Genomic DNA, 14,554 nt, shown 5'->3' with positions numbered 1-14,554 from the left:
CCAGCCGGGAGGGGCCGAGCCCCGGCCGTCCCTCGGGAGGCGGCTCTCCCGCCGCGCCGCCCCGGCTTCCTGCGCCGCAGGTGAGCCGGGATCGCCCCTCGCTTCCCGCTTCCGCCCAGGTGAGCGCCGGCGGCCATCCCGCTCCCGCACCGCGGCCCCGCAGGTACCGCGGCCGCCCGCCGGGGCACGGGTGGGGTGGGAGAGAGGAGGGCGCGGGTGGTGAATTCCCGCTGCTGCAGGAGTGGGTTTCCCGTGGGACACGCGCGGTGTGCGCCATCGGGTGAAATGTGTGAATGTCTAAAGGGGATGAAAACCTGTGTTTGTTTCTAACAAGTATTCCAGCCTAGAGGATGGAGCAGGGCTCTGCCTGGTGGTGCCCAGCAATAGGACAAGAGGCAGTGGGTGGAAAATGATGCCCAGGAAGTTCTGCCTGGATGTGAGGATGAGCTGCTTTCCTGTGCGGGTGGCAGAGCACTGGGACTGATTGTTGGAGTGTCCCTCACTGGGGGCATTCCAGAACCATCTGGACTCAATCCTGTATCTTGTCATCAGGGATGGCCCTGTTTGAGCAGGGAAGTTGGACCAGATGACCCAACCATGGTTGCTTCCAACTTGACCCATCCTGGAATTCTCTGAGGGTTTCCAACCATCTCCTGCTTCCAGAGCCAGACCTGTGAACAGCAGCTGTCCATGGCCAGGACACCAGCCTGCACTCATCCAGAGACCCCCATGTGAAATCCCTTCTGGCACCAGGGACCTCGACAAGTCCCTGACACCCCAGTAAAGGCAGGGCAGGGCTGTGAGACTCCTGATGGCAGAGGAAGGCTCTCCATGGCAATGAAGTCCTCCTGGTGCTGTGTTGTTGTGCAAACAGTTTCCATTGCTTGGAGAGGCTGGCTCAGGATGAGAAGTAACACACCTGTTGCAACACTTCCCCTCAAGTGCCTGTCAGTCCAGAGATTCTTAGCAGAGCAGGTTTTTGCTTTGTTTACGGGTGGTTAATGGGAAAACGGGCTCTTCCGCATTCCTTTTTAATTTCTGACCCTTGGAAGTTCAGCACAGTTCCAGGTCTAACAGCTCTGTTCCCCGTGAAGTGATTTGTTAGTTGTGTACACTGTCATCAAAGTACCTAGGGTTTGTTGAGAACGACAATATTTAGATATTGGAAACGAGTTTTCCATGAGAACAGATTTTGCTTTGTGGAGAGCAGCTTTGGCATGAGCTCTGACTTCTATTAGACAACAGAGAACCCACACTGGCACTTCCCCAGAGGCTGAAGTCCACAGGAATTCAGGTTCCTCTTGCTAAATTTACCATGCCTGGAGAGTGAGTAAAGTTCCACTTGATCTGCACTGAGGCTGGTAATCACAGGTGCAGAATGCTGGATTTTCTTCACTTTCCTCCTCCTATAGTCACTAACTGCGTGTAAAACTCAGCCTGCCCACGCAGCATTTTATTATTTTTAACAATATTTAGCTGCACCTTGGAGATGTGTGCTGTATCTATGTTCAGGTACTCACAGAAGTATTCAGTTCTTTTCCTTCTTTCAAGTGCCTGAAGCATTTGGTGTGTGCTTGACAGCATTTTTGTAAATCCTGCAGCATTGCACAGAGCAGAGGTGGTTTCAGAGGAAAGGTGTGTATGTGCTGTGCTTGGTCTGACTGAATTTTTCTGTACAGTATGAGTAAAACTGAGCATAGCTTGTAGAACAGCAAAATACGTGTTAGAACAGTGTTTTTTCACAGTATGGACTCACTTGATGGTGTGTAAACTATAAAATTTTTAATAGCTGAAGTTCAGCTGATGGCATGTTAGGACAATTTAGGATTAAGATCACACTAAAAATGCTGTTTTCCCTTGCTTTTGCTTTTATCAACTTTTAAACTGAAATTTCCCGAGTCAGAGGTCTCTGTGATGAGGAGGACGATACACACTGTATTAGTCACTCATGATATCAGGGCCAGGGAAAATTCCAACAGCATTAGTGCAGAAAGGTGACTTTGGATTGGGATGAGCCCTTTGGCTGCTCCTGTGGCAGGCTGCTGAGGCTGGTTGTGTTAGAAGCCTTCGAGAAATAGGCTTCTAGCAGTTAGTTAGCACTTGTGGGTTTTACTGTCCCCAGAGGTTCCAGCCAGGATGAGTGGGGAGAGCATCCCATAAGGCTGGAATTTTCCTGGAGGGATGCAGGTTGTTAAAGGATGTGGGGCAGAGGCAGTTGTGGATGGGTCGGGAAAAACAGGCAGAAGAATCTCTGCTGGCTGAACCGTGTCCTCCTGCAGACCCCAGCAGGAGAGCCCTCAGTCCCCACCTTCCAGCAGCCCTTTGTGGAGGGCAGGTGTTTGTCAGGGCTGCTGCTGGGATGTCGGGATGCCGCGCTCCCCCGGCTCTGGGATGTGCCGGGGCTGAGCGCTCCATGTCTCCGTGCAAGTGGCAGGCGTCTGATTAGGGTTAGGGGGGTGATGGCAATGGAAGATTAAACCTTTCAGCTCTTCTGATGACCCTCTGCTGGCACCAGCATGGGGGAATTCCTTTTTCCTTATGCTGCTTTTGAAGAAGATCCAAGTCTTGGGATTTCACACAAAACCTCCTGAAGCTTTCCCACTCCCTCGGATGCGTTGAGTTCAGCTCTCAGAAGTGGAGACAGTGGAACCCCAGATGGATGCTGTCCTGGGGTTACAAAACACTCAACCTTCTGAAATTCATCGTTTCCTCGATGATTTTATGGTTATGTTGGAAGTTGTGACATAAATGTTGGACTGAGGTTTTCAGTAAGATAAATAAGCTTCTATAGAAGTTGGAGACTGGGGCTAAGGAAGCGAAATGTGGAGTGCACGAACTGATTTTAATGGGACAAACAAAAGTGTTTTGGATCATTCTTCAAAATTAACACCTAGGAATGTACTTTCTAATTTATCAACTCTGCCTGGACTTAGAATCTGTTTGGAAAATGTTTAATGATAAACTGTTTGGGCTCTTAAACATAGAGGTCAATAATACATGGAGTCGTGAGTTTCTCTGGTGCCCAAAAGCAAGTCTTAGAGGCCTGTCCTCAATTATCCATGACTTGAAAACTCTAAATTGGTTTATATTTTCAGGCATCCCTTCACACCAGAAGGAGCTGTTTGCTTTAATTTTTTCCCCTCCACTTTCTTATGGAAGAAAGGAGACTAAAGAAATACTGAGTGTGGTTTTAACATACTGCACAAAAAAAAAAATAAAAATCACTGAAAAGCATTGCAAGCTGTCTGGAGGCCAGCTCTGATCACGAGGAGTCCCAAAGTGCTGTGTAAACTTGAACTGTTATTCCACCACCTGAGATCCACTTGGTCATCCACTGGTACAAGTGGCCTGCAGTGGCTTTTAAGGACACCTGGAGTAGCTCAAGCAAGAAGCTGAAACTTTCTTTAATCTTGTTGGTTTTCCTCCTGTTTTGTACCTCCTTCTCCAAGGAACTTCTGCCTCGATGGAGCCAAGATCTCTTACCTATAGTTCATTTCCTTAAATCTCCAATTTTCTTGGGTCAGTTTCCATTGCCATAATTGCTGTTGTTACAACCTCTGCAAAGGAAAAAGGATTAATTTTGGGGATGGTTAGCTCAGCACTTGGAGGTTGTTTTGGATTGGGGGTCGTGTTTTTTTGGTGGTGCAGCTTGGTCCAGCTGTGAGGTGTGGACACGTCACCCTGTCCCCTCTTGTCCCCTTCCTGCCAGTGCTGCCAGCTCAGAGCTGCTGGGCACAAAGCTCACCCCAGCAAAACGTGAAGGATTCTTTCTGAGTATTTAGCTCTCTGTTCAGCTCACTATGGGATCAGCTAAATGGAAAGGGAAGAATAAATGCAGGAAAGAGAGCTGGGGAGCTGGAGCAGCCTCTTGGCTTTGGCTCTTGGGTGGGCAGGGTGCTGTCAAGTTGTTGTTATTTCCTGCCATGCAGGATTTCTTCTCTGGGTTTAATCTTCTCCTCACCCCACTGCTGGTTTAAAGGTGTTTCAAGCAACATTTCCTCACAGGAGTTGTTTTCCATCCTTTTCTCCTTTTGGTTTGCTCGCTCTCCTCTTTTAACTGGTGATATGAAGTAGAAAAACAGAGGAGGAAAACGAATGGAGGGAAGCTAAACCAGGAAGAAAGAACAAATTTCCATATTCTTTGTCCTGATTTGTTAAGGTTCAGGCTGTATTTTTCAGTTGAGGAGGTTAAGTTTTGTCTTTTGGGTTTAATGAAGTCTCAGGAGTGTGTAAGGAAATGGTGTTTTCATCTGCTTTTCAGAATCAGCTCTCAGCACAGAATTAAAGGCTGCTGTGCTCTTAGAAGTGTTTTGCTTCAAATGGAAAGGCAAATAAAGCTGCAGCACTTCCTAAAGTTCAGATGCATTCCTGAAAATCTTTCAGGGGGTTGTATGGCTTTTCTGCTTCAACTCTTGCTACGATTTTGATTTAAAATGACCTCTTAAATCTGTTAGGAGTCCTGCAAAGCAACTTCATTTTGCCTGGTGCTGGGTGGGAACCACACAAGCCCACCAAGTTCTGCAGGAATTCCTGCAGGAGCCAAAGCTGCTTGGATATGCACAGCAAAGGGTGCATAAATCTGAAATTGTGGTTTGTGACACGCCTCCATCCACTTCTTTTTGCCAGATAGCTAAATCAACTTAACCTGACTCTGCAGGAGAAGGGAAGCTACTCACCTGCATAACTAATATTTTGGTAAATACAGCAGTGTCCTCCCAGAATTCCAGATGTTTTCAGTGTGAGCAGAGGCAGAGCTGAAAGGATCAGAGGTCCTGCTGGGAGAGAGCCCCTGGAATGTGCTTACCCTGCTGTCATGTTCACCATATGAATTGCAGGACTAAAAAACAAATAAAAACCTTTTACATAGAGAGAGGGATATGGCTAGTGTTGTTCCAAAATAATTCCAAATATATTATTCTGAAATTACACACTTATATACTGGATAGAATTAAAATTATGTAAATCGTGCTGTTAAATGGCTGACTTCTTTCAGAGGAGCTTGTACTAAGTGAAGGAATCTTTGGTAGAGCTGCCTTGATAGATTTCAGAATGACAGGCTCCACGTCAACTTAATAACATGCAAGAAAGGTTACAAATTTATCATCTCTGCTAATTGCAAGTCTGTTGTTTTTATACTGCCATCTAGGCCTCAGCCCCTGTTGGAGACCTGTTCTGTTTGGCACCGTGGAGGAGCTGGATAAAGGATATTCTGCTCCTTAAAAACTTAATAAAGGATATTTTGCTGTTCCTGTATACAGAAAAGAGAAAGGCAAACACCTGCAGGATAACAGGCTTCCTTCACCTGTTGTAAATCAGGCTGTGATTAGAACAGACCTGCCTCAGGAATGTGTTGGAATAGGGATTAATATGCCCAATTTTGGACTTTAATTCTGTGCTGTCCCATGAGTGGAGGAAATTCATTGTTTTGTGGGGAAACACAAAGTTTCACCTATATTGCCATCCAGCAGGGCTGAACTGACAGTGAAAATACTGTCTACAAATGATCAGGTGGAAAGTTACCTTCTAAATAATAGGTAGATTTTAGCTCTGTGTATATCTGTGAAGATCACAACTTTAATGTCAGTATTCAAAACAATTTGGTAGAACATATCTGTGTCTCGGTTTTCCTTTTCAGTTTTCTTTTCAAAACCTGCATTTTTATTCACATTTGGAAGAGTTGTTCATGTTCCTTCCTATGTGTGAAAGGAGAAGCACGTGGAACAAAGAAAAAATTTTGGATGTGCTGAGGCTATGTGGAGATCTTGTTAAATACTGGGGGTAAACAACAGGGGTAGTAGCATTTTTTGATTAGTTAGTATTATTGTATTTATCAAATGTTACTAATCTGTTATTAATTTTTTTTTTAAACCTCAGCCAGGTTATTCTGAGCAATTCCAAAAATACCCCTCAACATGCCTGAAAATCCAGCAGCAGGTACGTGGTCTGAAAATGATTCCTTTTGCTGAGCTCTGAGCACAGAAGCTCCATTCCTAACCTGGGCTCGTTTGTGGTGCAGATAAGCAGCAGGTGCTGCAGATCCTAGATCGGCTGCAGGCAAAACTGCAGGAGAAAAGGGATTCCCAGCACCAGGAAAACCTGGCTGTCCTACGGAACACCCTCAGGAGCCCCTTGTTCAACCAGATCCTGACTCTCCAGCAATCCATCAAGCAGCTGAAGGAACAAGTGAGTGTAGAATGACTGCTGTTGGTGCAGTGATGGCTCTGGGTGAGTGGAACTGAGTCAGGATGTGTAGGTGTGTGTTAACGAGGGCATCTCGTTAATAAGCTGTAACGTGGTGTTAGTGAGTGTGGGGCCTTCTTTTCTTCTCTGGGGCTGGTGTCTGCAGAGGCACTGCTGAAATGAGAAGTGGTTTTGCAGCAGAGAGGTCGTGGGGCAACGTGCTCTGGAAGGGATGCAGGAGAGGCAGGGTTGTGTTGGAAAAAAAACATCTGCAGAAGACATCAGCTCCAGTATTTGGAGTCCTGAGCAGTGTTGGAACTGGGATCCTTTGTTTTTCCCAGGAGCTAGGTGCTGTTTATCAGCTCACTGGCAGCATTTCTTCTCCCTAAAAAACATCACTTAGTTCCTGCTAATTTTTACAAGAACACTTAACCTGCTTTGGGAAGTAAAGTGTAGAAAACCCAGCCTGAAGATTTGCCAAGCTCTGGTGCAGCTGTACCCAAGCGAGTTTTAAAATGACTTGGCTTCAGTAGAGGTTGGAACTTCTGTGGATTGGTTTCTAAAGCCAAGTGATTTTGTGGACATGGGCATCCATGACACAACTGCATGGACAGGTTGTTAAGTTGCAATTAAGTTAAAATCATCAGCAAACTTAAAACCAGGGACTGCCCAGCAGCAATCCCTGGCTCTGCTGTCACTGTGCCCAGCTGGAATTACAGCAGGGTGGGTGTCAGGGGGACAAGGCTGTCCCTTGCCAGATGTACTGCAGGTGTTCCTGCCTGGGTGGCCTGGTGGTGGCTGTGCCATTCATTATCCCTCCTTCCCAAGCTCCAATAGGTGCTGCATCCCTTCCTTCCAAAGCTTGGATGCATGTCTGCAGGCTATCAAAAAATGTGTGAAAATGCAAATGTATCTAAAAAGTGACTGTGACATGGTAGGATTTGTATTCAGAGTGTTCAGAACTCTCATACCTAGAAAATTTAGATTTTCTTGAAATTCTGTTTAAGCTGGGGCAGCTTCATTCAGGATGGGATTTTTCAGTCTGTTATGTCACACTGGGAATATTTTTCATTTCTTCATTATCAGTGAGGACTAGAAGTGCAAGTTCTAGCAGTGATAACATGTTTAGTAGTACTTTGTACCCTAGGCTCTCTTTGGGGAAGGGATAATACAAACCAGGCCTCAAGCTCCTGAATGGCTCAAAATAATTTAATTTTTGTGCCAAAATTCTGTGTAGGTTTCCCTAATAGTCCCATCAGTGCTTGAAAGCCTCTTTGGTGTTTGGTGCTTTTGCATGTGCTGTTTCTGGAATACCAGGGTGAAAAGAGGATAAGGGGCACAGGCAGGGGAGAAGCATGAAAGAAACAGAGAAAAATGAGTGGAGCAGAAGCACAGCTTAAACATTCAGGGAACTCCTAAAAACTAGTTTACATTTGATATGATAGCTTGGTTATAGATTACATATTAACACTGCCTGATTTATACAGGTGAGTATATTTGTGTGAGTGGGCATATATGAACACAGGTATATTTGCTCCTTTGGCAGCCTGCACATAAAATGGTATTTGTGGAGAACCCTTCTTTTGTTCCCAGTAGTTTTTCCACACTTCTGTTCATTTTCAACAGCTCAATTACATGCCTCCTGACCGCTCGGTGGATTTTGATTTTACCAAGAGGGGGCTGTTGGTGTTTGCTGACAAATCAGTCACTGCTGGGACACCCTGCACTTCACCTGGACCCAGAGCATCAGCCTTCACTCCAAACCTGGGAGTTAATGAATTTAACATGATCATCCAGAAAATGGCAAAGGTAAGGCTCTAAGGTTTAATGAACTAAACTATTTTTTCATTTGGGAGCATTTCACACTGGTTTTTTTTGTTGTGTGTCTGGAACATTGGTGCCTCCTAACCAGGAGAGAGTAGAAGTGTTGAGAACTTTTCCCTGTGGAAGATAATGTTAGCAATAGGAAGTGGCTTGGTGGCTTATTTTGTTTTTTTAACTTCCATTGCCAATTTTCTGTTTTGTTTTTTAAACAAGCCGTAGTAAGGAAATTTCAGTTGCCAGGAAACATTTTTGGTATTTGATGACACTTAATTGAAAATGGACATTTTCAGCAGAAACTTGTTTTGATGAAGGCACTTGTTTATCAAGTACATTTTAAATTGGAAATGTACCAACTTTATGAACAGTGCAAAGAATTAAAAAAACTAGCATGTAATATTTTATTTAACTCTTTATTTAGTATGTCTTAACTTTGCCAGACAGATATAGATGTACCAGATTCCCTAGGAATTTGTACAGGTGCTGACATCCACCCATGTGGGATTGGCATTTATACCACAAATGTATTGTTCTGTGTTATTTTGAGCCATTAATTTAATTGCTTAGTCATGCCTTTCTATATTAAGTAACTGTTGCTAATTGACTACCTTAATGTAGCTGTAATATTTGGAGCATTACTCTTCTCATTAGTGTGTCATTAACTCATCAGAGATAAGATTCAGCAGTAAAGGCTGCACGTTATTTGGAATAAAAAGAGTGCATTCTCCCAGTAATATTTCCCAGTAAATAATTCCAGAAATCTTGTATTGGAACTGAAAAACAGGCAGTTGCAAAAGCAAACTTTTTTTTAGCATTATGTGTGAAGCTGCAGGGAGGGAAGGAAATTAATTTCTATATTTAAAAGCTGCAGTCTTTTGAATGCACACCTAAAAATCAGCATTAAAAGCAAGGGGAGCCAAAAGACAAGTAATTTAGTTCAGCTACACAGCATTTCCAGAAATCCCAAATATATTGCTCTAGACAGCACTTTGTTCATAGTTTTCATCCAGTTTGGAATTCATCTCATAATGTGAATGAAGTGTGAAAGCAGCTCTTAAATTCCCTGAGGTTTCAGAACCTCAGAGTGCTTGCATATCCAATACATTGCTATATTAAAAATAATAAATGGAGGAGCTTTTATAGAAATAACATATTCAGTATTTTACCTTTGTTTAGTCTTAGGAGGAGAATAATTCTCCCAGTGTTCATAAATTTTAAACTAGCTCATTCTATTGCACTGAAAATTAGTAAATCATTTTATCTTCTGTTTTATTAGGGAAGACAAATAGAATCAATAACGATTGATAAACCTTCTGTTGGAGGCCTTGGATTTAGTGTGGTTGCCCTTAAAAATCCCAGCCTGGGAGAAGTTGGTATCTTTGTCAAGGAAGTCCAGCCAGGAAGCATAGCTGACAGGTGAGATCTTCATAATTGTGTTGGAAAATTGTATTTTCCATGAAGGGAAAAGTCATGACCTTCACATTGAAGGCTCTGTCAGGATAACATGTTTGTCTGGGTTATCTGGTGGGATATTTTGGTGGTGGTATCTTGAATTCCCTTTTCAGCTAAAAGGGACTCATGTTTTGAGGATCAGGTTTTCAGATGAGTTTTAAATATCTGAGCCATTCATAAATGGAATTTCCAGAAATCGTGACTCACTTTAGAGAATCTTGAGTCCTGATTAAAAAAACAAAAGAAAACTCAGAAAAGAATACAAAGAAAATAAAAATTAGATTCCAGTTTAATTTTTATACACTTTATCCCTGAAATTTTTTTCACCCCCATTTTCCTTTATTTATGTGCTTCTGACAATGCCCTATTTATAGTTGGTTTTACTGTTTGTTTCCTGTGTAAATTTAGATCCACTCCTCCTGACAGATCCCTGCACAGATGTCATCATAGAATCGAGGCTTCAGGCAGTTTCTTCCTGTATTGTCTGTGGGTTTTCACCCAACAACAAAAGACAGAGCAATCCTTTAAAAATAAAACGCGATTGTAAAACCACAAGAGTTGGCATGAGACAAATGCAGTGCTTGGAATTATGTTTCAAGAAAATGTGTCTAGATTTCAAGTCATTGGTGTCACTTTTTAAATAACACATGTCAGGAAGTGCCAACACAGGATGACAAAAAGAGTGGGGAGAGGTTGGAATGATAATGGCGATGGGCCCGCAGAGAACACACCAGAGAACACTTAAAGAAAAGCATATTAAGGCTCTTTCAAAGTGGAGACAGATGGACTGATCTGGATGTCAAAGGAGGGTGAATATCTCACTTTAGGATTTGATGACCTGCTGCTCACTTTCTTTGATGAGAGAATCTGAAATATGGTTAGTGCTCGAAGAAAGTGATTTCTGGGAAACATCTTAAACATGGCACGATAAAAAGGAAGTTTCAAATGCCTTAGTTAAGATGTGCAGTTATATTGTTTGGGAGTTTATAAATTTCCCCAGCATGCTTCCCATTTTGCTTCTGAGACAAGATCTCCTGGAGACTTTTTTTGGATTCCTACAGAGCTTTGAAGGCAGTGTCTGTCTATGTAACAGTTTGGTCTCGTGCTCAGAATGAATATTTAACAAAGGAGATGAGTGATGGTTTCTCTCTTGTCACAAATCTAAATTCATCACTGGGGTGAATTAACTGTGAAATTTATATTATCTCAAGGTAGCAACTGAGCTGTGTGTTGCTCCAAGAAAGTTTCATGTCTTTCAAGCTTGATACTATAAATTTTAAGTAAAATATAAATATGCAGCACATCAATCTTTAGATTAAATAGTGATACAAAACAGCATCAAAGCCTGAGCTGCGGGTTCTTAGAGATGGCATCATGTAGTGCTAAGCATAATGAAGAATAGTTCCTAGTTTATTGTGTAACTACAAAAATACTTTTTCCTGCTATGTAGTTCAATATCATCAAGAAAGGATAAAGGAATTGCAATTAAATTTTGAATAGCAGCAAAGTAAAGAATTGAGCAAATTTCTGTGCCATGACAAAGCTGGAACAAAATGTGTCTGGGCAGTTTGGAACAGTGAGGATTGAATGTAGTGTGTAGGCTGGTGAAGGCACCCTAATAAGCAGATTTTGAAAATACATAAACATTTAACCTTGCACCGCTGCGTATTTTGCGTGTTCACATTCCAGTTACACGAGCCTGATGCGAAGTCACTGTGCTGCATTTAAAAAATTGCTTTCAATGTTTTGTTAAGGGATCAAAGACTGAGGGAAAATGACCACATACTGGCCATTAATTGCACGCCATTGGATCAGAGCATTTCCCATCAGCACGCCATTGCCCTCCTCCAGCAATCCACAGGATCCCTGCATCTGGTGGTAGCTCGGGAGCCACTTCAAGGGAACAGCAGAACTGCCTTATTCAGTGATGTAAATCCACCTGAGACTGTGAGTTGTAATACTGTCAAAATCAGATTTTGAGCTGGGCTGGATGTTTGTTTTTTTTTTTTCCCCCGTGGCTCTTAAGTGTTGTGTTAGCAAGTTTTACGTAGAGGGATTTTTTCCTTTAATCAGGTTTTTTGTGTGATGACATTTCATTTAGACTCACCGTGCAGTAAGCACAGAGCTTCCATTGCAAAGCTGCATGGAGTTGTTATAAAACAGATCCTGGGTTTTAATGGGATAGCAGAAGCTTTAGTAGATCACCATATTCTTATCAGCCCAGTCTGTTCAGCACAGGCTGGATGAAGCATTTTATGAGAATACCCAGCTGAAACCTACTTGTGCTCAGCAATTAAAGATGCTCTGATTACCTCTTAAAAGAGAGTAAACATAACCTGCCATGAGCACTGCTTGAAACAGCCCAACCAATTTAAACTGGCACTGCTCACACCAAAAAGCCTTGTCTTTGTTTTAAAAAAACAAACACAGTTTATCTGTTAAAGAACCTTTCAATCCCTATTTATTTATCGGCTTGTTTTGTTTGGTTGGGTTGGTTTTTTTTTTTCCATCTGCAAATTTCAGTGATTGGGAAGCCTTTTGTTTTTGTGACAAAGGAGAGCTTGTCACTGGGACATGCAATAAATCTAGGGCTGAACTTCCATCTGTGTTCCACCCATATGGTCCAGGTGGCTTCCCTGAATTTGGCCAAAACTGCACACCTAAATCCAGGGATTGCAATATTGAAATCTGAATTTATTCTGCTGGTAGATTTTGATGAAAATCTGGGTAAAAGCAGTGCTTTTTCCCTGTTCTTAGTAATTATTTCCCTCATGATTATTACAGAGGTAGTGAAATCTGAAGGTTTTAGTGGATAATCAATATTGTTTATTGCACTGAAAATTTTAAAGAATTAAATTTTAACTGCTTTTTCATTGAAAGATCTGCACTGAACAGACTAACAAAATAAAACACAAATATATATCTCTGCAGGGGGTCTTTAAAATTCTTTTATGATATTTAACTGGCTTTGGCAAAGATTTTCAGTATGCTAATAAATCCTTTATTCGCAGAAGATTTAAATCTGCCTACTTTGCTCCATTTGGGCCTGTATGAGATATTAATCCGACAGAAACATTGGCTGGGTTTGGGTTGCTTAACAGCTTTGTTATTTTTCAGATTGTCTTGTAGAACATAAGGTCATGGTACAGTGTAGTTTGGAAATTTGCTTCCAATCCAGTATGGCAGAATATTGTGCTGTGCTATTAATTCAGTGCTGGATGGGGGTGTTCAGAGTGTGTAAGTGAAATAACAGAAATAAGAATTTGGGCAACGCTGACTGAAAGCTGGGCCAGTGCATGCTCCTTGCCTCTGTTTTTCCCTCTTGTTTGCAGTACTCTGGATTTATGAAAAACTGAAAGGATACTTTTCATTTTGGCAGGAGAATGTTAAAATTGCTTTTTTTTTCTTAGTCAAGCTTTTCCCTGGTATCCTGTTATCCTGGAAGCGGAGGACAAAAATGCGCGCTTAAAAAAACAGATGAGAAATCCCACTGCGTATTTGTGAGGAAATGGAGCTGAGTGAACAAAATCCCACAGATCTCCAGCATGTGGGGTGGAGACAGAAAATTGGTCTGATTAATTCTCCTCCTTCCTGCTGCACGTGAAAGCGAGAAACGCTAATGACGGTCCGAAATTAAAATCTCCTGTTTTTATTAATTGCAGATTCACTGGGGCCACATTGAAGACGTTGAGCTGATTAACGATGGTTCAGGATTAGGCTTTGGAATTGTAGGAGGAAAGTCGAGCGGAGTAGTTGTAAGAACAATTGTTCCTGGGGGATTAGCAGATCGGGTAATTTGTTATATTATGTCACTTCTTGTTTGATTGCAAAGTATAATTAACCGCTTTTGACAGTCTTAAAATAAACTAATATACTTAAACAAAAGGAAGCTGGGAGCATCAAAGTCTGAATGCCAGCACATGCTCTATAAATAAATATGTTGAAGGTATGATTGAGGAAAAAGTCAGCACCTGATATAAATTAAGTTGTTTCTCAGACAAGCTTTGGCTTTTGTAACATCGTTGAACGTGCAAAAATTCTGAAAAGCTGCCTGATAGTTTTAATACTTTTGATATTTTCTGCCATTGGTCAGTCTGGGGCAGGACAAATACTCCGTAGAATTTGGCACATTTTGCAACACATATGGGGACAAACTCTCCAAGTGAATTGTCAGGCAAGAAAATCTGCCCTACCCAAGTCACTACATTGCAAGATTCAGTTTAGAGGTTGAAAATGTTCTGTTTTCAGTGGGTTTCAGTGTAGGGGGGTTTGATCCCTGCCTTGCAGCATGACCAGTTCAAGGAGACACTTAGGTTTGGTGCAAAGCCTTTTGAACAGGCACAGTTTGCACCTTTGATTGTCTTTAGAGACTGCATTGCTGAGTGTTGCTACATTTCAAGAGTAGAACACTTACAACAACGAAAAAGATTCAGATTTTTAAAGTGAATTTGGGCATGATGAGTTACAATATCTGAGGACTGGAACCCATGCAGACAAAAGAGAGAGGCAAAAGCACTTCCTCTAGTACAGGATGGAACTAAAAGCTGGAAATTTGGAGAGGTTTACTGGAAAATGTTGGCTTTTTCTTGACTCTCTCTCCCTCTGAACCTGCCATGCATAAATGAGTATTTTTAAGTTTTTGTCTAACACCTGTTTTGCTGTAAGGAATAAAGTGTTTTGGCTACCAATGAAGCATGTAAGCTAAGAACTCACCACATCATTCTCAGCTGAATGAGACATCATTAAGAACATGTGAAATAATGAGGCATGTACATGTTAAAATTGGATGAGTTTGTAAATGAGTTTGAGTTGGTTCTGGGAATAACTCTGTGATTGCTGTATAAATCAATGCACCAAAGGTGGTGGAGCTGTGCTGATCAATGCCAGCTGAGAATTTGGTGCTAGAAATTCCTGCTTGTGATGGAAATGATGATGTAGGTCATGAATCATAATTACCAGGTAAAAAAATGGATTGTGTGGAGTCTTGTTACCTTCAGTGGATTTACTCACTCGAGTTGGAGCTGGTCACATGAGGAAAAGAAATTGCCAGGCTGATACAGAAGTATGAGGGGAAAACTCTATAAAAACTCCTAAATGAAAA

General features: G+C 42.1%; 1 protein-coding gene across 4 annotated transcripts in view; it reads left to right on the top strand.

Annotated features, from left to right (window-relative positions):
• The first annotated feature begins 68 nt into the window (after positions 1-68).
• PATJ (PATJ crumbs cell polarity complex component) overlaps positions 69-14,554 on the top strand; it is a 133,985-nt gene continuing 119,499 nt past the window's right edge. The window contains exons 1-7 of one of the 4 annotated variants that reach the window (XM_056497075.1): positions 69-119; positions 5,875-5,934; positions 6,017-6,183; positions 7,807-7,989; positions 9,278-9,417; positions 11,208-11,400; positions 13,116-13,244. In XM_056497075.1, coding sequence (XP_056353050.1) covers positions 5,913-5,934; positions 6,017-6,183; positions 7,807-7,989; positions 9,278-9,417; positions 11,208-11,400; positions 13,116-13,244 — 834 coding nt within the window. In that variant the 5' untranslated portion in view covers positions 69-119; positions 5,875-5,912. Of the gene's footprint in view, positions 164-3,442; positions 3,520-5,874; positions 5,935-6,016; positions 6,184-7,806; positions 7,990-9,277; positions 9,418-11,207; positions 11,401-13,115; positions 13,245-14,554 lie in introns of those variants that run through there. The other 3 variants (XM_056497076.1, XM_056497079.1, XM_056497078.1) reach the window with 3 other exon arrangements.

Source organism: Oenanthe melanoleuca, chromosome 8 (assembly GCF_029582105.1).
Source record: "Oenanthe melanoleuca isolate GR-GAL-2019-014 chromosome 8, OMel1.0, whole genome shotgun sequence".
NCBI classification, from domain to species: Eukaryota; Metazoa; Chordata; class Aves; order Passeriformes; family Muscicapidae; genus Oenanthe; species Oenanthe melanoleuca.
The sequence above is the reverse complement of the archived record's forward strand: the minus strand, read 5'-3'. Positions and strand labels throughout refer to the sequence as shown.